The sequence below is a fragment of the Hypanus sabinus genome, chromosome 6 (genome assembly GCF_030144855.1).
Source record: "Hypanus sabinus isolate sHypSab1 chromosome 6, sHypSab1.hap1, whole genome shotgun sequence".
Classification (NCBI taxonomy): Eukaryota; Metazoa; Chordata; class Chondrichthyes; order Myliobatiformes; family Dasyatidae; genus Hypanus; species Hypanus sabinus.
Genome location: NC_082711.1, coordinates 79,918,853 through 79,944,472, shown reverse-complemented (window position 1 = coordinate 79,944,472; position 25,620 = coordinate 79,918,853). Strand labels below are relative to the sequence as shown.

Here is a 25,620-nt window from a genome sequence, read left to right as displayed (position 1 = left end):
CAAAAACTACACCATGAAGACAAAAGAACAGTCCAAATAGAGGAACACTTCCACCATATGACTGGAACTTGATGGAGTAAGAATGGTCAATGGACATGAGGAGCAGGATAAGTACCCCTAGTTATTTCAGCCACAAGTGCAAGGCAAAGCAAGGATTGTTTTGCCAGTAACTGTTAAGAACATGGCACTTTTCCAAATAGCAATATTTTGCAGTTTGCCATCTGCTTTTGCATAAGACACATTGTTCCAAATGTATATTTAGTTGCTTCTCATGAAGGTAGCAGGTGTTGTGAGGATTGTAGAAGGAGTTGCCCTGGTGCATGACTCCTTCTGTGCATTACTTTGCCCATTCAGAAATCCGCAGGGATCATAATGAGATTGCTAATTAGAGTTCATGGTCTGGCTTCTGATAGTCATGTTTATAAAAGAAAATTCTGTTAACTACTAGAGAATAATGGTTCAATTAATTAAAAAACATATCACCAAACTGTTCTTTTGCTTTATGAGATGCAGTAAAATAGAAATATAGTAAATCATTAAAAACATATAATATCTGCACTAACGTCAACAATATTTCAGATTGGAACAACCATCTTGATACTATTTGAAAATCATAATGTTACAGTATTTAATAGTGGTTGAGCTGGGATTTTCATTCAAAATGTCATATAAACTCAACCATATTGTAGTATGCAAATATCATTGAGGCATACTGTATATACAATATGCTGGAGGAACTCAGCAGGCCAGGCATCGTCTATGGAAAAGAGTATAGTTGACGTTTTGGGCTGAGACCCTTGGTCAACTTTACTCTTCTCTATAGACGCTGCCTGACCTGCTGAGTTCCTCCAGCGTATTCCATGTCTTGCTTGGATTTCCAACATCTGCAGATTTTCTCTTGTTTGTCGTTTAGGTATATGGCTGCTTTTACTTTTGTGGTGCTTTGTTTAACATCCATATCAATGAAAGACAGAGCCTTAAAAAAATAACAGTGCTAATGAAACCCATTTAGTGTTAATTATTAATCTTCACAGGATGTTTGAGAAGAAACAAGCAACATTGTCAGAACATATGTAAGAAAATAGTTATTTCTGTGACTTTTGAGAATAATTAACCTGACAGGGTAGTTAGATGTAATTAAGAATATTTTGAGTTATAAAGGTCCATTAGGCTGATGAGACTTTCATTGTCTTTGTGATAACCATTACCAATAATAATTAAAATTGAAAGTAATGCAGGATATAAAGCATGTACTTGTGAAACTAAAAACTATTTGCTTTTTCTTATATAAATTTAAAGTTTAAATTGAATAATGCAGAAAGTTTATGAATTCTGTTTTAGTTTCATTGTTCCTTTTTTATTATTTACATCTCAAGAAAATGCTGTTAATTTTCATTTTAATGAATCCAGAGTATCCCTTTAAAATGGCTGCTTGCCTTAGAATTGGCAGTGCAAATTAAGCCTCAGGCCAGGCTGGCATTTAAGTCCACAGATCATAACAGAAGTAGGCCATCTGGCCCATTGAATCTGTTCTACCATTCAATCATGGGCTGATCCAATTCTTCCAGTCATCCCCACTCCCCTCAAGATGTACAAAAGGCTGGATGAACTCAGCAGGTCGGGCAGCATCCATTGAAAGAAGCAGTCAACTTCTTTTAATGGATGTTGCCCGACCTGCTGAGTTCATCCAGCTTTTTTGTACGTCTTGATTTGACCACAGCATCTGCAGTGTACTTTGTGTTTACTATCCCCACTCCCCTGCCTTCCCTCATACCCTTTGAACCTATCTATCTCTGCCTTAAATGCACCCAATGACTTGGCCTCCATAGCCATTTGTGGCAACAAATTCCACAAATTTACCACCTTCTGAGTGAAGTAATTTCTTTGCATCTCAGTTCAAAATGGACATCCTTCAATCCTGAAGTCGTGCCCTCTTGTCCTAGGATCCCCTACCATGGGAAATAACTTTGTCATATCTAATCTGTTCAGGCCTTTTAACATTTGGAATATTTCTATGAAATCCCTCTCATTCTCCTGAACTCCAGGGAATACAGCACAAGAACTGCCAGACGTTACTCATACAGTAACACGTATAACAAGCTGGAGGAACTCAGCAGGTTGGGCAGCATCCAGGGAAGGGTCTCGGCCCGAAACATCGACTGCTCGTTTCCAAGGATGCTGCCCGACCTGCTGAATTCTTCCAGCTTGTTGTACATGTTGGTTTGACCACAGCACCTGCAGTATACTTTGTGTTTGTTATTCATACGGTAACCCTTTCATTCCTGGAATCATTCTCGTGAATCTTCTCTGAACCCTCTCCAATGTCAGTATATCCTTTCTAAGATAAGGAGCTCCAAGCTGCATACAATACTCTTAGGTGTCGTCTTTCGAGTGCCTTATAGAGCCTCAATGTCACATCCCTGTTCTTATATTCTATACCTCTAGAAATGAATGCCAACATTGCATTCACCTTCTTCACCACCGACTCCACCTGGAGGTTAACCTTTAGGGTATCCAGCACAAGGGCTCCCAAATCCCTTTGCATCTCTGCTTTTTGAATTTTCTCCTCATCTGAATAAAAGTCTGCCCATTTATTTCTTCCACCAAAGTGCATGACCATACACTTTTCAACATTGTATTTCATTTGCCACTTCTTTGCCCATTTCCCTAAACCATCTAAGTCTCTCTGCAGGCTCGCTGTTAGCCATAAATCCATTAATCCCATAGCCCAAATCATTGAGATACATCGTAAAAAAGCAGCGGTCCCAACACCGACCCCTGTGGAACTCCACTGCTCACTGGCAGCCAGCCAGAATAGGATCCTTTTATTCCCACTCTCTGCTTTCTGCCGATCAGCCAATGCTCCACCCATGCTAGTAACTTCCTTGTAATTCCATAGACTCTTATCTTGCTAAGCAGCCTCATGTGCAGTTCCTTGTCAAAGGCCTTCTGAAAATCCAAGTACACCATGTCTACTGCATCTCCTTTGTCTACCCTGCTTGTAATTTCCTCAAAAAATTGCAGTAGGTTAGTCAGGCAGGATTTTCCTTTCAAGAAACCGTGCTGGCTTTGGCCTATCTTGTCATGTGCCTCCAGGTACTCCATAATCTCATCCCGAGCAATCGATTCCATTGGAATTTAGTTTCTCTTTCTCAAATTTCAAAGTGAACTTGACCATATTGTGATCACTGTTCCCTAAGGGTGACTTAACCTTAAGCTCTCTTATCACCTCCAGATCATTGCACAATACCCAATCCAGCACAGCTGATTTCCTAGTGGGCTCAACAACAAGCTGTTCTTAAAAAGTTATCCCTTCGACATTCTACAAATTCTCTCTTGAGGTCCAGTACTGTCCTGGTTTTCCCAATCCACTTTCATGTTAAAATCCCCAATGATTATCATGACATTGCCCTTCTAACACACCTTTTCTGTCTGCTGTTGTAATTTGTAATCCACATTTAGCTCAGAATTGTATAGATTTGTGCCTTTTCACTCTGTAAATTGGATCAACTATAGTCCTGATTATTCTACATGCCATCATGAATGAAGTCATTTGTGAAGGCGAGGGCACAGAAGTAATCCTGGGGCACATACACAGTTCCATTAGTAGCTAAACTCATGGCTGCATCATCTGTGTATTGAATAGAATAAACTCCAGGAATTAAATTGCTCTACTGTTATACAAGGGCGCATAGTGTTTAACAGCTAGTGCTTGGATAATGCTTATGTTTTCATTCAAATGGGAAGTGTTGTTGTTAAGTTATTATTAACCTTTGACTTAAAAACATATCTTGTGTTCTAAAAATTGTATCTGGACTCATTAATAAGTTACTTTAAAGGTCCATATACTTTCACTTGTACTTTGGAATAGAAATTTATATGTATATTTAAGGCAGAGGGTGATAGATTTTTGACTGGTCAGGGCAGGAAGGGATACAGGTTGAAGGCAAGAGATTGGGGCGATGAAGAAAATTAGATCAGCAATGATTAAGTGGCAAAGCAGAAGCGATGGGGCAAATGGCCTAATTCTACTCCTATTTCTTATGGTCTAAATGAATAATAGATCATAGAACCATAGAGCATTACAGCACAGAAATAGGCCTTTTGGCCCTTCTTGGCTGTGCCGAACCATTTTTCTGCCTAGTCCCACTGACCTACACCTGGTCCATTTCCCTCCATATACCTCTTATCTGTGTACCTGTCCAAGTTTTTCTTAAATGTTAAAAGTGAGCCCGCATTCACCATTTCATCTGGCAGCTCATTCCACACTCCCACCACTCTCTGTGTGAAGAAGCACCCCTCCCCCATGTTCCCTTTAAACTTTTCCCCCTTCACCTTTAACCCATGTTCTCTGGGTTTTTTTCTCCCCTAGCCTCAGTGGAAAAAGCCTGCTTGCATTCACTCTATCTATACCCATCATAATTTTATATACCTCTATCGTCTCCCCTCATTCTTCTACGCTCCAGGGAATAAAGTCCTAACCTATTCAACCTTTCTCAGTAACTCTGTTTCTCAAGTCCCGGCAACATCCTTGTAAACCTTCTCTGCACTCTTTCAACCTTACTAATATCCTTCCTGTAACTCAATGACCAAAACTGTACACAATGCTCCAAAGTCAGCCTCACCAATGCCTTATACAACCTCACCATAACATTTCAACTCTTATACTCGATACTTTGATTTATAAAGGCCAATGTGCCAAAAGCTCTCTTTACTACTCTATCTACCTATTAACCCCACTTTTCGGGAATTATGTATCTGTATTCCCAGACCCTCTGTTCTACTGATCTCCTCAGTGTCCTACCATTTACCTTGTATGTTCTACCTTGGTTTGTCCTTCCAAAGTGCAATACCTCACACTTGTCTGTATTAAACTCCATCTGCCATTCTTCCAGCTGGTCCAGATCCCTCTGCAAGCTTTGAAAACCTTCCTTACTATCCACTACACCTCCAATCTTTGTATCATCAGCAAATTTGCTGATCCAATTTACCACATTATCATCCAGATCATTGATAGAGATGACAAATAACAATGGACCCAGCACTGATCGCTGTGGCACACCACTAGTCACAAACCTCCACTCAGAGAAGCAATCCTCCACTACCACTCTCTGACTTCTCTCATTGAGCCAATGTCTAATCCAATTTACTACCTCACCATGTATACCTAGCGACCGCATCTTCCTAATTAACCTCCCATGCGGGACCTTGTCAAAGGCTTTACTGAAGTCCATGTAGACAACATCCACTACCTTCCCTTCATCCACTTCCCTAGTAACCTCCTAGAAAAACTCTAATAGATTTGTTAAGCATGACCTACCATGCACAAAGCTGTGTTGACTCTCCCTAATAAGTCCCTGTCTATCCAAATACTTGTAGATCCTATCTCTTAGTACTCCTTCCAATAATTTACCTACTACAGATGTCAAACTTTCCGGCCTATAATTTCCTGGATTACTTTTTGAGCCTTTTTTAAACAATGGAACAACATGAGCTATCCTCCAATCCTCCGGCACTTCAATTGTAGATACCCACATTTTAAATATATCTGCCAGGGCCCCTGCAATTTCAACACTAGTCTCCTTCAAGGTCCGAGGGAATACCCTGTCAGGTCCTGGGGATTTATCTACTGATTTGCCTCAATATTTTATTCAAGGCACTTAGGTTCATTCTCTTTGGCAAAATAAATCCATTTATCAAAAATAGTTTTTGGCCAGAATGAACATACTTCTTCACTAATGGTTACTGGCAAAAACTTCATGTAAGTAACCAAGGAAGCTGAAAACAAATTCCTGCTTGTTCTCTGATTGTTTCATTTGTGGTGGGGCGAGGGTGAGAGATGATAGGACTGATTTTGATTTAGAAACACAATATATCATATGTCTTTCTATATTTGTTATTATTTGTGGGGAAGAAACAGCTGCAATAAAGGCTTCCAACTTGAAAACATAAAAATGAGAAAATTTTAAAGTTCGAATTAACTTGGACATTTGAATGGAGTCTCAGGTTACCGGACTTCCACATACAATGGGAATGTTCTTTATGAAAATAAAGTTTGATTTACTGCTAATATAAATCATAAGCAAATATAGCAAATGCGAAGAATGTGTTCATTCAGGATCAAAAATCTAGAAAAGAAAATGATACCTAAAAGTTGACAGTGGTGGAGTTGCACTTTCAAGAAATAAAAAATCAGATTTTTCACTGTACAATTGTTAAGTTTATATATAAGGTTTTTCCTGAACTGTTTTCTGTGCTCAATATTTCCACAAGTCTGGAAATGTAACAATTTTTCTTTGCTCAAAAGGTGCAAACATCACTAAGAAAATTATGACTTCCAAAAATTTAAAATGATAATCAAGTATCAACTAAAATAACTGTTAAAATGAAATTTTGATCACTGAATTATCTTCTTTCTACACAGTTGCAGTATTTTCTCGTACTTTCCCGAGTTGAAAGAGCAGAATGACTACATCAGACTCCAAGGTGGCTGAAGGGGGACTCAGTGTCACTCTTACTATTCGCCTACTCATGCATGGAAAGGTACAGTGTCATCAACAACTAATAGTCGTAAAAAGTTGAGAAAGCGTAATATTTATGTTGACTTGAAATAATTAAATCTGTCGTCTTAGCAAAGTAATTAAGGTTCTTTGTACCATATAGTTAGTGATGTGGAATAGGTGATAATGGAATGTAACATTTATTTAATGTCTTATTTTATGCATGATGTTCTGCAATAAATTTCTCATAAGACGTTACTCCTGGTGGTCAAGGAGTTTATCTAGTAAATAGTTGAACAATATAGACCAATGAGGGCTCCCGATTTGATGTTGGATTTCAACTAACTGAAGAATTATTGTACAATGATTGCTCCAGTGCTATTTTAGGAAGGAGAAAATCAGCAGCAGTTCTTACCCCTGCAGATAGCAATTACCTTTGCTGTTTGCTAGACCCTGGCACTATTCCTTTCTCTATTGATTTTTTTGTATATGGATATTAGTGCCTCATGTTATCAGTCTCATTCTTTTCTCTTTCTTCCGCTGTTATTTTTTAATATCCTCACAGGAGAAGATCTCCTTTAGAAAGCCTTCGCACAGATGGTCTGGGTCTCTTTAACTTCCTGCTGCTCTTTGATGGAGGTATTGTTACCGGTCAAGCCATCTCATTTCTTTCCTTCTCATCTCCCAAAGTGCTCCATGACACTGTTTTTTTTAATAGCAGCACAGGTGACAGACTTTGCTCTCAGTGGTAGAAAGCAAATTGAATGGTAGGCATTTCATGAACTTGAACCCACAACCATTTTCTTTCAAAGCAGATGGCTATTAAATGTTCAAAAAATGGTGCTTTTATTTTGCTGCACCTTCTTGGTGGATGCTAAATCAAACCTGAGAAATTTAAAGGATGAGGAATTGTTGGGTCATGTTTTGCATTAACTGATTGACTGTGAAAGCAGCAAAATGAGGTGTAATGGATGATGATGAACAGATGTTATAACTAATGATAGGAGGAAAACAGCAATGCCTGAGTAGGCAATGTTGAAAAAGCCTCACAATGTTGAAGCTAAGATGAGATAATTGCGATTAAAGCAGACGATTACTTTATCTTTCATAGAACATAGAAAGAGGCTCTTCAGCACATCATATCTTTGCTGAACACAATGTCAACATAAACTAAATCTTTTCTACATTTAGATGATCCATGCCCCTTCATAACAGCCAGTAAATGCCACTGTAGTATCTACATATCTGGAGCATCTGGACAGTAAATATTATAATTCCAAGCAAACTCAACATCTAACTCTGATATCAGGGACTCAACACCTCCCTCTGCAATGGGACCCTTGGCTTCCTGACCAACAAACTGCAAACAGTAAGGATAGGCAGCAACACCTCAGCCACGATTATTCTTAACACCAGTGCTCCACAAGGCTCTGTCCTTAGCCCTCTACCCATTGGAATTCTCCTCTTCAAAGAGTGGTGGAAGCAAAGCTTCTGAATATTTTCAAAGCAGAGGGCAGAAGTATTGGTGGGATTGCAGAGTTGAGGTTACAATTGGATCAGCAGAATGGATTGCAAGGGTTCAAGGAATCTACTCCTGTTTCTAATTTGCACGAGTGTTCACCTTTTTCATGAATTTGTGTGAATTCTAGAGTAAAAGCAATAGGTTGCTTATGCCTGTTTGCTCTGCTCTAAGTTTTGTTTACCTACATAATAAGGCTTCACGAAAATTACACTTCATTTTGGCAAAACCAATACCAGCAAGTCAGCAATTCACTGATGGAAGCTAGAAAATGCTGGAAACACTTAGCAAATCAGGCAGCAACTATGTAGAAGTTAATATTGTGGATCAAAAATTCTTCATCAGAACTGGGAGAAAACAAGGTTCTTTTAAGGTGCAGAGATGAAATAAACAGGATGAATATTACTGAGGGAATAACTCTATGAGCATGGGACTTGGGTCCCTCCGTCTTTATCTTTATATCGGAGGGCAGCATATACAGAGGAAGCAAGCTGATACAGGATTGTGACTCAGAATGCTGAGATGTCTGAATGTTAAGTTTAAAGCCAATCCTGTCATGTGTTTTGGCAAACACGTCATCAATGCCTTGGAGCTGAGTCTCCAAGGATACACAAACATCTTCTGAAACCTGTAGCTCAGCTACAGTGGGTTAGGTGACCTTGGATTTGGAGTATTGCCACTGTGGGTTGAACAGTTTTCCAATATTCCAAAAATTAGCTTTACATCTAATGTATTGGAGGTGAGATACAAATTTGTAAAAGAAAGATTGCAAGAAGCACTGAATAATGGCACAATCTTATTTGACTCTTGTCTTCCCTGTGGCAGACAGCAAGGAGGACTCTTAGACCTGGCTTCTTTCTTGAAGAGAGTCATGGTTATGTGATCCAAGGATAATTAACTGGGCTTCCAATTTGATAGAGTTATTCATCTGAGGCACAATCTAACCTGCTGTAAATTCCCTAAGGCTTCACTTTTCACTGTATTCCGGTCCCTTTGTTTTGTTGGCTAGCTTTTTTCATTAATCTATTACTCAGTTTACTTCTCCAAGGAAAACCCAGATTCATCATGTCAGTGATATTCTCAATGTTCTCTCCACTCCTTCCTAGAAACTACAACTTAAAGTTAATAACATCACACACACAAATGTTTGAGGAACTCAGCAAATTAGAAGCATCCGTGGACGTGAATAAACAGTTGATGTTTTGAACTGAGTCCCTTTATTGTGACTAGAAAGGAAGAGGTAGAACCCAGAGTAAGATGGTAGGGAGAGGGGATGGAGTACAAGCTGGTAGGTGAGAGGTAAAAAGGTGGGTGGTAGGAGATGGTATGAAGATGAACGAGGTAAAGGGCTGAAGAAGAAGGATTCTGATAGGGGATAGTAGAACATGGAAAAAGGGAAAGAGGTGATGGGCAGGTGAGGAGAAGGGGTAAGAGTGGAACCAGAATGAGGAATGGTATAAAAAAGAGATGGAGGAGGGAGAGAAATTACCGTAAGTTAGAGAAATTGGTGCATATGCCATCAGGTTGGAAGGACAGAATATGAGGTGTTATTCCTCCAGCCTGAGTGTGGCAAATTATAAAATCATAATGATAAAACTCTTCAAAGAGCACAATAAATTACATTTACAGTACCCCACACAAAAAGCTGGAGGAACTCAGTAGTCAGGCAGCATCTGTGGAGATGAATAAACAGAAAATGCTTCAGGCTAAAACCCTTCAAAGATACTGCCTGACCTGTTGAGTTCCTCCAGCATTTCATGTGTGTTACTCTGGATCTGCAGCATATGCAGGTTCTCTTGTGTCCACAACATATTATGCTTTGAGTTTAGGATTGCTGCAAGGTTATGGATTAGATCAAGTACATCAATGTAATTGCAATAGGTCTATACAGTGGACTTCAGACCACTCAACAATGTACCTGATCAAGGGCTGAAGAAATTACATTCCAATTGCATTATCTAGTCAATCATCTACTTGGTCCTCTTGAAAAACCTTTGCATCACAAGTGTATAACTTCTATTATGATAAGTCAAGATGGTTGGAACTTATGAAATTGTTTCTTTTACTATGATCACTGAAAATTTCTGTACATCAGTATATGTGACATTGGTGTTAAAAGCATGGTGACGCTTGTTTGCGGTCCCCAGCACATATTTGAGCTGTGTTAGCTGTTTACACAAGTAACCTATTTTCGCAGCGCGTTTCGGTGTACATGTGGCAAATAAAGCTGATCTTTAATGTTAAAGATCTTTAAATTTTAACATTATTTTGTATTATAAGGGCAGTCAGACATTTGCCCTTTGAATATAACTTGCATTTCTGATACTCCACAGTATCCTGTATAAAGGCATTTCCACAAGAGATAGAAGTATATTATTCGGCCTATTAAATTTGTGCTGCCTACAGAAAAATCCCACTTTCTGTAATCTGGTCTCCCAACATTCTCATTAACACTCCTCATGTCCTATCACTCATCTATACAGTAAAGGTAATTTACAATTGGCCAATTAACTTAACCTGTAAATCATAATCAGATTCAGTATTTCAAAGCACAGATCAGAGCACAGTAATTACTAGATGGTAATTTGGACATAGAGCCAAAGATCTGTGGATCTGAATAGTTGTCACAGACTTTATTGACGCAGTTGTAGATGAGTGTGTCCCCACAAAGTCATTCAGAGTCTTCCCCATTCAGAAGCCCTGGATGAACCATGAGGTCTGCAATCTGCTGGGAGCCAGATCAGAGGCATTCATGTATTGTGACCAAGGAAGTTAGAAGAGGTCCAGGTATGATTTCCAGTAAGCCATCTCAAGGGTGAAGTGGCAATTCTGGATGAAACTTGGCTCAATAAAGGATGCTAGACAGTTGTGGCAGGATTTGAATACTATCACCTCTTAGAAAGTTAAATCGGGGACATAGGTGACAGCAGGGTTTCACTTCTAGTTGAGTTCAATGCCCTCTACACTCACTTTCTCTATCAAAACATGGAAGAACCATTACAAGTTCCCAGAGACCCCGATGATCCTATGATTTCAGTCTCTGAAACCAATGTGCATACAGCCTTTAGGAGGGTGAATCTGCAAAAAGCATTCAGCCCAGATGGGGTACCTGGCCAAGTACTAAAGACAGTGAGATCTTTAGCTGCTTGCTTCAGCAGTCTGAGGTACTCACCTGCTTCAAGCAGGGTTCAGTTATACTGGTGCCAAGAAGAGCATGGTCATCTGCCTTAATGACTATCGTCAAGTAGCACTTACATCCATGGTGGTGGAGTGTTTTGAGAGGTTGGTAATGAACCATATTAACTGCCTGAGAAGTGACTTAAATTCACTCCGTTTTGCCTACTGGAGGTACAGGTACACAGCAGATGTCATTTCATTGGCTCTTCACTCAACCCTAGAACATCTTCAGTAAAGATCCATACATCTTTATATCTATATCAACTTCAGCTCAGTATTCAATAGCATCATCCCCTCAAAACTAATTCAATGAGCTTCAAGACCTTGGTCTTAATATCTCCTTGTGCAATTGAATCCTTGATTTCAGACTCCAGTCAGTTTGGATTGGAACAACATCTCCTCCATGATCTTCATCAACACAGGTGCACCATGGCTGAATGCTTAGCCCCCTGCATAGCTTACTTTACTCTAATGACTGTCTTGCTAAGCACAGCTCCAATGCTATATCCAAGTTTGCTGATGACACCGCTGTCATAGGCCAAATCAAAAGTGGTGATGAATCAGCATATGGGGAGGGGAGATTGAAAATCTGGCTGAATGTTGCCATAACAATAATATATTATCAATGTCAGTAAGACGAAGGAGCTGGTTATTTGTTTTCAGGAGAAGGAAGCCAAGTTCTATGAGCCAGTGCTCATTGGAGGATCAGAGGTGGAGAGGGTCAGCAAGTTTAAATTCCTCAGTGTTATTATTTTGGAAGACCTATGCTGGGCCCAACGCGCAAGTGCAATTATGACAAAAGCATGGCAGCCCCTCCACTTCCTTAGGAGTTTGTGGAGCTTTTCTCTGACATCCAAAACTTTGACAAACTTCTATAGATGTGTAGTGGAGCATATATTGACTGCGTCACAGTGCCTGAGATGGAAAGACCAATGCCCAAGAATGGAAAAGCCTACCAAAAATAGTGGATATGGCCCAGTCCATCACGGGTAAAGCCCTCCCCACCATTGAGCACACCTACATGAAACATTTTTGCAGGAAAGCAGCATCCATCATCAGGGAACCACACCACCCAGGATAAGTCCTCTTCTCGCTGCTGCCATCAGAAAACAGGTAGAGGATTCTCAGGACTCACACCATCAAGTTCAGGAACAGTTACCATATCTCAACCAACGGGCTCTTGAACCAAAGGGGCTAACTTCACTCAACTTCACTTGCCACGTCATTGAAATCTTCCCACAACCTATGGACTCAATTTCAAGGACTCTTCAGCTATGTTTTTGATATTTCTTGATACTGTTATTTGTTGTTATTATTTCTTTATTTTTGTATTTGCACAGTTTGTTGACTTCTGCACTCTGGTTGAACACCCAAGTTGGGTAGTTTTTCATTGTCTGTGTTATGGTTATTATTCTATAGATTTATTAAGAATTCTTGCAAGAAAATTAATCTCAGGGTTGTATGTGGTGACATACGTGTACTTTGATAATAAATTTACATTGAACTTCGAGATGTAAACAGTGTTTGTACATTCGTAACTGAAGAGAGGATTACTTCCGTTTTACTTGCTTTCCACCCTGTATTTTGTCTAATGGCAATGTTCAAGCAAGTTGCTATTTGGTTTTAAGTACATTTTCACGGCAGATTTAACAAAATGCAAAGAAGATACTTGATGCACCATGAATAGCTCTCGGAGATGGGAGGTGAATGATAGGCTTTTATTATCAACAAAAGGGAGCACGGCATCTCGGAGACTGAGGGAGGAGCAGTGCCTCCAATCGCCTTTATACGGGGGTCTGTGGGAGGAGCAACAGGAGCAGTCAGCAGAGCGGCGTGTCCAGACAGGTATACATAGTTTACCACAATACCAACACAAGATTTTTTAGCTTCAGCACTTGGCCCAAGTTTAAGAATGTGAAATTGCTTCCAGAAATAGAGGTCTATCTTGATACAAAAAGATACTTTAATAAAAAAAAAGTTGCCCTTCTTTTGGTGACAACTGACTCAGGTAATGTCACTAATATCAGATCATTAGGGAGCGGAACCCGTCAATGGCATGGAAACTTGCTAATTACACTGCTGGCAAAGCATGTCATGTCATCTGCAGAAATTACCTGATGACTCAGCAGTAGTTGGGTGTATAAAGGGAGGATGAATGCAGGGCCCCAGTGGAGGACTTTGTCAAATGGTGCAAGCTGAATCATCTGCAACTCAACATCAGTAAGGCAAAGGAGATGGTGATGGACTTTAGGTTGACTGAGCCTGCACTGCTCCCTGTTACTATTGATGATAAGGATGTGGATGTGGTGAGGACTGACAAGTACCTGGGGGTGCATCTGAATAAGAGACAAGATTGCTATCAATGAAACCCTAACAGATACAAAGTGAGCATGTATCTAATATTATTGAACTTCTCGTAGAGTCATCTCCCAAATATACTTTCAAAACCACCACAGATATCTGCTCCACAGCTTACCCAAGGCCATGGATCTCCTGCACTTCTCCATTTTTTTTTCTTGTTTACAGTATTTCCCGGACAAAATTTATCATTTGTAAACTGTGGATCTGCTCCCTTTATTGTACATTGCTACAATATCTCTTGTCAAAATGAGATTCCAGAATGATTATCAACACTCATTACAGACACAGTGTGCTTTCCTTTTAGGTAGAGTACACTGGCTTTAAATTTTGCAGATTAAGAGATGTTGTTCGGACATCACAGGGCTCTTGCTTTGACTCCCAGCTGATCTTGAGTAGAATGAACAGTAGCTGCGTGGACTACTCACACAGAGTGAAACCAACGGTTGGGGTGATATTAGTATCTCAATTCCCTTTTCATTTGCTATGTCCTACACAAGGCCTGCAGTTAGCCCTGTGCAAATCGCTCCAAGTTTGGGATTTAGCACATGTATACGTCTACAGAAATGCTAGATTTATTGACAGATTCTTGCTGGTATAATTGTTATTGCACTATGCTGATTCATTGCAGAGTGTAAACTTGGTAAAATTCTTTCACATGTAACATAAGCCTGTTTATTATGTGAGATTAATAAAATGTGAAGAAAGAAGGAAGTCATGGAGGTCATTATCTAATTGCATTATTATTAATTATTTAATTATTTTTAATTAATTTATTTAATTTAATTAAATTTAATTATTATTTAATTTGATTAAATGTTTTCGATTGTGTGGTGAACTACATATACCTGTATGGACACCCCCCCCCCCGCCCGCCGACTGCTCCTGTGGCTCCTCTCACTGACCGTGGCTCCTCCCACAGACCCCGGTATAAAGGCGACTGAGGCCTGAGCCCTGCCCTCTGTCTCCAGGATGTAGCGTGGTGGTCAATTGCTACTTGTTCTTTCTTCCAGTCAATAAAAGCCAATATCTCACCTCATGTCTCAGAGAATTATTGATGGTGCATCAGATTGTGCATTTTGAAGTGTTTAAGGATAATGAATTTTTAGTTTTGATGTTTGTTTTTATTTTAATTGTTCATTAGCTATAAATAACCCTGAATGTTGGCTGCATTTACCTTCAATTCAATGAAGATACCTGTTGCCAAATTTAGGCTGTTCCTACTAAAACACAGGAGAACATTTTGAAAAGACATCAAGGGGAAGGACATACAATATGCAGTAGGATACTAAAGAATGTCGATGAACAGAGGAACCTTAGGGTTCAAGTGCGGAGTTTCCTTAAAGTGCAAACAAATAGGTAGGATGGTGATGAAGGTTTATGGCATATTTGCCTTCGTAGGTTGGGACTTTGTTGCAACATAATCAAGCACTGGTTAGAGCACACTTGCAATATTGTGTGCATTTCTGAGTTTATGCTGATGAGAGCATAATTTGCTCTGCAAATTCATCACGTTCTGGAGAGAGACTGGATAGACCAGACGCAATTTTCTTGGAGCAAAGGAGATAGAAAGGTGATCTGACTGAGGTATATTAAATTATAGGAGGCATTAATAGGGTGGTAGTAAAACTCTTTCTTTTTACCATGGTAAGGATATCAAAAGCAAGAGGACATAGATGTAAAGTTAGAGGAAGAAGTTTTAAACGAGATATGGGATAAAGTTTTTTTTAAACAGAGAGTTGCAGTAGGTATCTGAAACTGTCATGTGAGGGGTTGGCTTATTTGTCAGTTGAAAGCTGCTTCTGTTGTGTCGGCTATTGACTATCTCATTCAAAGGATGCAGCAGCTCTTTCCCATTGGTCGCCATGTGTGCCACAGAACCAGTTTCTGGTCTGGGTGTCTTAGGGGTATGAGAACATCATGTGCAAGAGAGTCACTCGCTTTCTTTTGTTTCCAGGGCCTGCTTTCTTAAATATATATATTAAAAATTTATTTATTATATATGGTTTCTGTTTTTTTAATATTTGGTCTGCTCAATTACATATACTGTAATTGATTTATTTACTATTATTATTATTTTGTCTACTGTATTATCTATTGCATTGAACTATTGCTGCTAAGTTAACAAATTTCACGACACATGCTGGTGATGATAAACCTGATTCTGATTCTTCAGGCTGAAGCTGTGACCACCACTGAAGGACTATTGGGAAGAGCTTTGCAGACATACTGGAGTGTTTACTATGTATTAATTAAGGCTTAGATAGAATAGGCAGGGGGGATCTGTTTCCTAGGGTTGAAATGGCTAACACTGGAGGGCAGGCATTGACGATGAGAGGGGGCAGGTTCATGGGGGATGTGAAGAGTAGGTTTTTTAACTAGAACGGTTTAGGCCTTGAATGCGCTGCCTGAGATGTGGTAGAAGCAAATACATTTCAGGCTTTTAAAGAAATGTTTGGATAGGCACATGGATGTGAGGAAGATGGAGGGATATGGACATTGTTCAGGTAGGCAGGATTAGTGTTTGGGTGGTTTTGATTTGCTATTTAGCTGGTTTGGCACAAAAATGAGGGTCAAATGGCCTGTTCCTGTGCTGTACTGTTCTATGTTCGATGTACTTGCTTATAGCATGCTTAGTCCCACAGTTTTATAACTTAGGGAGGGTTAATGGAGTGCCTGTTAAGTTATAAGTGTTATTGAATATTTAGTATTGTAGTTTTTTGTAGTTGAGGGTAGTTTAGATAAGCACGTGTTTAGCTAGATGCCCGGTTTAGTGTTTCACTGTTCATTTATAACTAAATAGTTAATGTCCTCTCTTGCAATCAGTGTCTTCTGTTTCATTCACTGGATCCTCGAATCTTTTTCCACGTTACAATTGATGTAGTTGACACTCACTGGATCCTCAAATTTCTTTCTACATTTTATTTGGTGTCAACACTCGCTGGATTCTCAAATCTGTTTCCACGTTACAGGAACTCGCTGTGAGAGGATGTGGTGGCATCATATAGAATTACTACAGTTAGAGACATTTAGACAGGCACTTGAATAGGCAGATCTCTGAAGGACATAGTCAAAATATGGGCAAATGGGAGTTAGTGTTGATGGGCAAAAAGGTTAGTATGGTGGGCCGAAAGACCCATTTCTGTGCTGTACAACTCTTATTTAGATACCTCTGAAGTCTATACATAAACAAGCTGGGATAAGCTGGTGGTGTAGTGGCAGCAGCAGTATCTGTGCATAAGAAAGGCCTGACAATCTGCTTCCGTATCTAGTCATGAAAACCCTATGTGCCATGAGGTCACAAAGAGTTGGAATCGACTTAACGACTGAACAACAATGTAAATCAACCACAATTACTTGATGAGCCATTACCCCAAATCAATCAGAATAATTTATGAACTGCAAGGTTCATTACTTTCCCATAGTTCCCCTTGTCAATTTAAATTTTCTTTGACGAACAGAAGACTGTGAGTTGCAGACCATTGGGTATCAATGACATTATTTGTGTGAGAGGAAAGGGGTTTAGGAGCAGGCTAAAAGTAGGATGGGAAGAGTGGAGGAATGACATTTACCTATACTGTTGGCCCACTGAAGCAACATGAGTAAGTAGGAGGGACCCAGGCTGCACTGCCTTCTTCCTCACACTGCAACAGCACCACTTACCCCATACTTGGCCAGTTCTAGAATTATCACCCAGAATAATGAGGTGGATTTTCAAAGCTTGCAGGGAGATTTATGCCGGTTAGAAGAATGGGCTGAACGTTGGCAGATGGAGTTTAATGCTGAGAAGTGTGAGGTTCTACATTTTGGCAGGAATAATCCAAATAGAACATACAGAGTAAATGGTAGGGCATTGAGGAATGCAGAGGAACAGAGAGATCTAGGAATAACTGTGCTTAGTTCCCTGAAAGTGGAGTCTCATGTAGATAGGGTGGTGAAGAGGGCTTTTGGAATGCTGGCCTTTATAAATCAAAGCATTGAGTACAGAAGTTGGGATGTAATGCTAAAGTTGTACAAGGCATTGGTAAGGCCAAATTTGGAATATTGTGTGCAGTTCTGGTCACCGAATTATAGGAAAGATATCAATAAATTAGAGAGAGTGCAGAGACGATTTACTAGGATGTTACCTGGGTTTCAGCAATTAAGTTACAGAGAAAGGTTGAACAAGTTAGGTCTCTATTCATTGGAGCGTAGAAGGTTGAGGGGGGATTTGATCGAGGTATTTAAAATTTTGAGAGGGATAGATAGAGTTGACGTGAACAGGCTGTTTCCATTGAGAGTAGGGGAGATTCAAACTAGAGGACATGATTTGAGAGTTAGGGGGCAGAAGTTTAAGGGAAACACAAGGGGGTATTTCTTTACTCAAAGAGTGATAGCTGTGTGGAATGAGCTTCCTGTAGAAGTAGTAGAGGCCAGTTCAGTTGTGTCATTTAAGGTAAAATTGGAAAGGTATATGGACAGGAAAGGAGTGGAGGGTTAATGGGCTGAGTGCGGGTAGGTGGGACTAGGTGAGATTAAGGGTTCGGCACGGACTAGGAGGGCCAAGATGGCCTGTTTCCGTGCTGTGATTGTTATATGGTTATATGGTTATAATTGTCCTGACCTCTTCAGCATTTTCTGGGTTGTTTGACTACAGGTCTTGTGTCCCTTTGCTAGTTGCTGGATTATTCAATATCCCAAATGGCATGAAGCAAAGGTGTGTGCTGTCCCTCTTTTTTCACATGTATAATCAACCACAGGCTCAGGGACCTTGAACATGGGATGTACCTACAGTACAGACTACATGGATCATGTTTGATCTGTGTCACTTAAAATCCAAATCTAAGACAGTTGAGTCCTCATTGAAGCACTCTGTGTGGACATCTGCGCACTGACGGCCCACACTGAGTCTGATCACAGAAGCCTCGTGTCTGTTCTTGATCTGCTGCCGTGTCACCTTCCAACACTATTGAAGCCACAACACTGTGGAAGGTATAGGGAATTTAGTACCCTCAGTGACATCTCCAGTGATGGGTCCTTGGATTAAAAAAAAATCAATGCCTGGATTTGCAAGGCTAGTCAGAGCCTGGGCCACCTGTGACCATGTGTGCTCAGCCAGCATAATATTCAGGTGTTCACTAAGATCAGCTTGTACAAGGGTGCTGTCCTTACAAGCCTCCTGAATGGCTGTGAAACATGGACCTTATACAAAGACAAATCAACTGCAGGAGTGCTTCCTCATGCACAACTTGATTTCCATTATGGGTATCCACTGGCATGGCTGTATCACAAATCTGAAAGTCCTCAATAGGGCATTTTATACACATGGAGGACTCCCTCAGCAGCTCTCCCTACTGCCAGTTCCATTATTGCACTGAGAAAAGAAGTCTTGCAGACTTTGTAACCACATGTGGTGCCTGAGCCCACCCTCAGACTATCTTGATGATCTTTTTCTATTTCATCCTGTCAGAAGTCTTTTTTCAGAGTCTTTGAGTGTCTCTGATAATTCATAAGATAAAGAAAAAATTATTTCAAACTGTAGCGGTGTGCTATGCAGCGCTGAAATAACGACACGTAGTCGGTGAGCTGCAGTTGCAAAGAGGTTTATTCAAACTTTGCGGCCTCGCTTTAAAGCCTTCCTGTTCCCACCCTCCCCGGGCGGGAATGCTTTAGAGGGCGTGTATTCACAGTCCCGTCCCGCGTGCAGGCTTTTCTCCTTGCTGGTGAAGCAAGCTTTGCGCCCTCTTTGGGACCGGCCTCAATGCCGGCGTGCGCCACTTTGTGAGCCGGTTCAAGTGCGCTGGGAAGTGGGTCGCCACAATATCCTATTAAAAACATTAAATACTAAGAAATAAGGGTGTTAACCAAGATAAGTGGAATGTCTTGCCTGTATCATCCTCTTCAAACAGGATTACTCACCCCAGTCAAATGAAGGCACCAACCATGTATCAGTGATGCTGAGGAACTATTTGCAAACTATACCAGGCCTTTCAGAATACCATAACTGAGCACTGCCCTCGGATTCAGAAGCTCCAGCATCCTACCTGTCAGCATATTTATTATTTTCACATTGAAGTACTGAGGTATGGAAGTCAGAAGCAGCCAGCTGGTGTCTCTATTTATGAACTATCATCACCATCTAACCTATTGTGCTTTCATCTTGTGTTTAGTAGTTCAAAAGTTGAGTAAGCTCATGCTGGAAATTATACCTTTTAAAAATGTTGGAATTATATTCTTTGTAAGCTATTACCATAAGTGCATAACAAGATTTTGCAGAATCTGTAAATCTGAAAACAGAAACAAAAGAATAGATACACTTACTAGATCAGGAAGTATTTGCAGAGAGAGAAACAGTGTTAATATTTCAGGTTAATAATCTTCCATCAAATCTGTGTGTTGCAAATCATCTTTCCTTTTACCAGGGAATTGTATGGAACCAGCCTAGCTTGTCCAAATTGTGTGCAGAATGTAGCTAAACAGAAGTAACTTTCTGATGAATTTTCATTTAAAACCCTATCTAAAATCAAATTTATTTGGACAATTGTAAAGAATCAAACAATGGGATTCGGAAGTAAAGTCTGTATGTATAATGGACTCTGTACTAACTTGTGAATTTTGATAAGAATTCTAACTTATAGAATTAAATGGGATCTGATAACAAATGACAGACATTTTAAGCTGGGATTCTATGGCAAGTGATTGATGTGCTTGAATGGTGATTTCTGGTGGTAATGGAATAATTCTAGGTTCAGCTCTCAAGCCATGGCAGCCATTCAGGAGATCTCTACAGTAGTCAAGAACATTCATGTGGCACATTCTAGGATGATGCGTTTTGCTTTTCCTACCTTCCCTGTCTTGCTATTCTTAGCAATTTCTTCCAGCAGCATTTGGTAATGGTGTGTCAAATATTAGAAGTGACACCGGAAATTATGGCGACCTCCTTCCAATTCTATTCTGTGTTCTTCAAGCTTCACTGCCTGTATTTCTATCCTCCACGTGACTTTTTGAAGGAACAAAGACTCGTCACCATATGCCTCTGTCCCTGCAGCAAACCTGACTGACAATGTATAGACAAGCAGCTGAGCACTCATCATGTCTAGATGCTTGAGGCATGTAAAGCTTGCAGCAACTTATTACTTTTCACTGACAAAAAGATGTATAGCAAATTGGATGGATTTTCAGTTACTCAATATTTTAATAGACAACTTTGGGAAAATATTTCAGGAACACCAATAGCTTAGGTTGAGAGGGTCTGTCTATTCACATTTTTGGACAAAGTCTGAGAAAAAGATCAATCTACTACACAAATGGTAGGTCATTGCTGTAGGCAGTAATTGCCAGCATTCACTTTGGGCTGTGTTCAATAATATCCCAGCACAGCAAATAATTTCAAATGTGTTCATATCTGGGTGCTGTATACTATTTAAGGTAAACTGCTGCTTTGGGTCAGATAATAAACCAATTTCTAATACACGGTGTTAAATGTTCTCCATAAGACCATAAGCTGTAGGAGCAGAGTTAGGCCATTTGGCCCATTGGGCCTGCTATGTCATTAAATCATGGTTGGCCTGTTTCCCTCTCAGCCCCAGTCTCCTGCCTTCTCCTCAAAACTCTTCACGCCCTGATTAAACAAGAATCTATCAACCTCTGCCTTAAATACACTCAGTGACTTGGCCTCCAGAGCTACCTATGGCAAAGAATTCCTCAGATTCACCAGTTTCTGGCTAAAGAAATACCTTCTTATCTCCATTCTAAGTGGATGTCCCTCTATTCTGAAGCTGTAATCCCTGATCGTAGACTCCCCCATGACTGGAAACATCCTCTCCACATCCACTCCATTGAGGCCTTTCAACATTCTAATATTTCAATATAGAAACATAGGTTTCAATGAGATCCCCCCTCATTCTTCTGAATGAGTACAGGCCCACAGGCTCAGAGCCATTAAATGCTCCTCATATGATAAGCCTTTCAATCCCAGAATCAATTTCAGAAACCTCCTTTGAACCTTCTAGAAAGTCAGCACATCCTTTCTTAGCTAAGGTGCCCAAAACTACTCACAATACTCCAGATGAGGCCTCACCAGTGTGTTTATAAAGCCTAAACATTACATCCTTGCATTTACATTCTAACCCTCTTGAAATGAAAGCTAACATTACATTTGACTTCCTCATCACTGACTCAGCCTGCAAATTTCCCTTTAGGGAATCCTACACAAGGATTCCCAAGTCCTTTTTTACCTCAGATTTTTGGATTTTCTCTCCATGTAGAAAATAGTCTACGCTCTTATTTCTTCTATAAAAGTGTAAAACCATACACTTCCTGACATTGTATTCCATCTGCCTCTCTTTGCCCATTTTCTTAAGCTGTCTAAGTCCTGCAGTCTCTGCTTCCTCACAATACCCACCCCTCCACCTATCTTCGTATCACTTGCAAACTTGGCCAGAAAGCCAAAAATTCCATCATCCAAATCATTGACATATAACACAAAAAGAAGGAGCCCCAACACTGATCTTTGTGGAACACCACTAGCCACTGGCAGCCAACCAGGAAAGGTTTATTCCCACTCTTTTCCTCCTGCTAATCAGCCAATGCTCTATCCATGCTAATATATTTTCTGTAAGACCATGGGCTCTTAACTTGTTTAGCAGCTTCATATGCAGCACCTAGTAAAATGCCTTCTGAAAATCCAAGTACACAACACCCACCAATTCTCCTTTGTTTAACCTGCTTGTTATTTCTTCAAAGAATTCCAAAAGGTTTGTCCGGCAAGATTTTCCCTTAAGGAAACCAAGCTGACTTCGCCTATTTTATCATGTGCCTCCAAGCAGTCCAGAACCACATCCTTAATAATCAACTCCAACATCTTCTCAACCAGAGGTCTATAATTTCCTTCCTTCTGCCTCTCTCCATTCTTGAAGAGTGGAATGACATTTGCAATTTTCAAGTCCTCCAGAACCATGCCAGAATGAATTGATAATTATTAATGTCTCCACAATCTCTTCAGTCACCCATTTCCAGAACCCTGGGGTGTACACCATCTGGTCCAGGTGACTTATCTACCTTCAGACCTTTCTGTTTCCTGATCACCTTCTCTCTAGTAATGGCAACTTTACTCATTTCTGCCCCCCGGCACTCTCAAAATTCCAGCATACTGCCAGTGTCTTCCACAGTAAAGACTGGTGCAAAATACTTATTTAGTTTGTCTCCCATTAGTACCTCTCAGCATCATTTTCCAGTGGTTCAATATCTACTCTAGCCACTCTTTTACACTTTATATATCTGAAGACACTTTTCTCATTGTTTCCTAGTGCCAAACTGCTTTTAAACTGGGAACTTCCTTCTAGCAATATTATTAGCACTTCTGCAGAGTTAATGCTGAACTATTACTGTATTTGTAACTGATCTTCACGAATACTTTCACTCAACTCAAAAGATGAATATCAACTTTAATGCTCTAAAAATCATAAATTCTAATCTGGAGTATTAAAGAATTTGTAGTCCTTTGAACAATGTCGTATTTGAGCTATAATGTTTTTCCTATTGTTCTACAGGAAGTTGGAAGCATCATTGGAAAGGTTAGTGCAGTTATTTTTAATTCTCTATCTTTCAGTTTTCAACATGTCTGAAGAAGGTTGCAGTCACTGTATGAACATTTATTTTTCCCTTTATAGAAAGGAGAGACAGTGAAAAAGATGAGGGAGGAGGTAAGTTGAAGCTTGCTGCTCTTCAAAAAAAATCAAGTTTTTTTGTGGTATTTGAACAATAACTTATTTTGATTCATAGACTAGTGCAAGAATCAACATTTCAGAGGGATCTTGTCCAGAACGCATTGTAACAATAACAGGCCCAACAGATACCATTTTTAAGGCCTTTTCGATGATAGCAAACAAATTTGAAGAGGTAAGCAAGCATATGTTTTATGTTCAATTTTTAAATAAATAGTTCACTCATTCTTTAGACTTTGGGCACTGATGAGGCTTAGCAATTTTTGTTTGTTCCTAGCTGCCCTGTGAGAAAGTGGTAATCAGTCACTGCTGTTGTCCTTCTGGTGAAGGTGCTCCTGCATGCTCACTGGGGAGTGTTTCACGATTTGGAGCTGTGATGATGAAAGGAATGGGATATATTTCCAAATCAGGACGGTGTGCAATTTTTCATTAGATTGGCAATAGAAATAGCCAAAAGTAAAATAATGTTTTTACTTTGTAGATCAATTCTCTACTCATGGTGGTAATGATATATGTGACCTAGTAGGTCTTGGGATAATTGGAGATAAATTATCCATCTTGTATAGCGTTTCAACTTAATTTTGATTTATAGATATCAAAAACTGGTAAATACAAAGCAGCAGACTGTGATACCAGTGCTGTCTCCAAAATGCCATTGCTTGCCAGCACTAAGACGGCTGACAAATGGTGAATGGTGTGGAAAAAGTGCCAGGAAACAGCCAGTCCTCCATGCACCTTAACTCTTCCGGCACAGTCAGCCCTGAGTTCACTTTAACTCATTGTTGGTCAGTCCTCAGGAGAAGAGGAGAATTTTATTCTTTCTACGTTATACCAATGAATAAATTTATTAACAAAGGCTTTACTGACATGTACTAATGAATTTAGATCCTACTGTTGTGAATTGCTAAATACTAACTGCCTTTTATAAATTAGAGGAAAAATCACATTTTCTATTGAATATTTATTAAAAAAAAGCTTTGTTTCATTGATATGTGCAAAGAATAATATTCACCAAAGGGTATTCATAGTACAAAGAACTATCTTATTAACGAAGTCAACAATAATATTTAAGCATGTTCTACACAAAAAAGAATTACCTAACTTTTACAGAGAGAGTTTAAAAATATTTTGCTGCACCATGATCTTGAAGTGGATTGAATGAGTCAATATTTTGCAGCACCCATTCCATGAATTAAAGCCATTTATTGTTTCTAAAAGGCCTTGTCCATAACTTACGGTTGTGGAAGCTTGTATTATTGGAACTGCCATTAAGGTTTATAAAAGTGGTGTCCACAAACTGCCTAATTATGCCTTACCATTCAGCTTAATTCTGCCTTTTTAGTCTGATGCTTTTTGTTGAGGTTTGAGTATGTCATGAAAGAAAAGCTTTATACAGTTATTTTCAAAAGTAACAGTTTTGAACTGCATTTTTGCTTTTTTTCTTTCTACTTTTGTTGTTAAATATCAAAAATGGAATACTGCCAGATTTTTCTAACTGCAATTACAAATTACTTGGGCTTCTTAACTAAAATTATTGAGTGGGGATTTGTTTTAAAGATGAGCAGCACACCTGCCCTGGCTATGGATTTGGTGCTCAGACATGTTGTCAAACAAGTCCCAGACTCTTGTGGAACTACTGTAAATACAAAAAGTTCTAAGTGGCAGATGCCAGCACTTCTATCACTTTGTAAATCACTGGACTCCATATGGAGTTAGTAGTTAAAGTCAGCTAAGTTAAGAGTGTATATTGTGTCGGTAGTGAGGTTGTGGAGCATGCTCAGCAGGGCATATTAACTACCCTTAACTGCAGGGTTGTCAGTTTGTTTCAGCAGATCAGAAAAATACTCTTTATTCTATCCATCCCTGTAGATGGAACGAACTCACATAGAGTCTATGGTTTCAAAGTTCACCATATACAACCCTGAGTTTCATTTTATTGTGGGCAAACTCAATAAATCCATAATAGAATAATAACTATTATAGAATCAATGATAAGCCGCACCAACTTAGGTGTTCAACCAGTGTGCAAAAGTCAACAAATTGTGCAAATACAAAAAAAAGTAATAAGCAATAAATATTGAGAATATGCAACAAAGAGAGTCAGTAGGTTGTGGGAACATTTCAATGTTGGGGCAAGTGAAATTGAGTGAAGTTTATCTGCTTTGGTTCAAGAGCCTGATGGTTAAAGGGTAATAACCTTCCCTGGACCTGGTGGTGTGAGTCCTGAGATTCCTCTACCTTCTTCCTGATAGCAGTAATGAGAAGAAAGAATGTCCTGGGTAGTGGGGTCCCTGGTGATGAATGCTGCTTTCCTGCAACATCACTTTGTAAATGTGCTAAAGGAGCTTTTTGCAATAGACTG

At 39.7% G+C, this 25,620-nt stretch overlaps 1 protein-coding gene across 1 annotated transcript in view; it reads left to right on the top strand.

Moving 5' to 3' along the window:
- The window catches only part of zgc:110045 (uncharacterized protein LOC664755 homolog), a 182,021-nt gene that overhangs the window by 134,903 nt on the left and 21,498 nt on the right, over positions 1–25,620 (top strand). Inside the window, exons 2-5 of the mRNA XM_059972480.1 lie at positions 6,425–6,543; positions 23,085–23,108; positions 23,205–23,237; positions 23,317–23,433. Coding sequence (XP_059828463.1) covers positions 6,466–6,543; positions 23,085–23,108; positions 23,205–23,237; positions 23,317–23,433 — 252 coding nt within the window. The 5' untranslated portion in view covers positions 6,425–6,465. The remainder of the gene's footprint in view (positions 1–6,424; positions 6,544–23,084; positions 23,109–23,204; positions 23,238–23,316; positions 23,434–25,620) is intronic.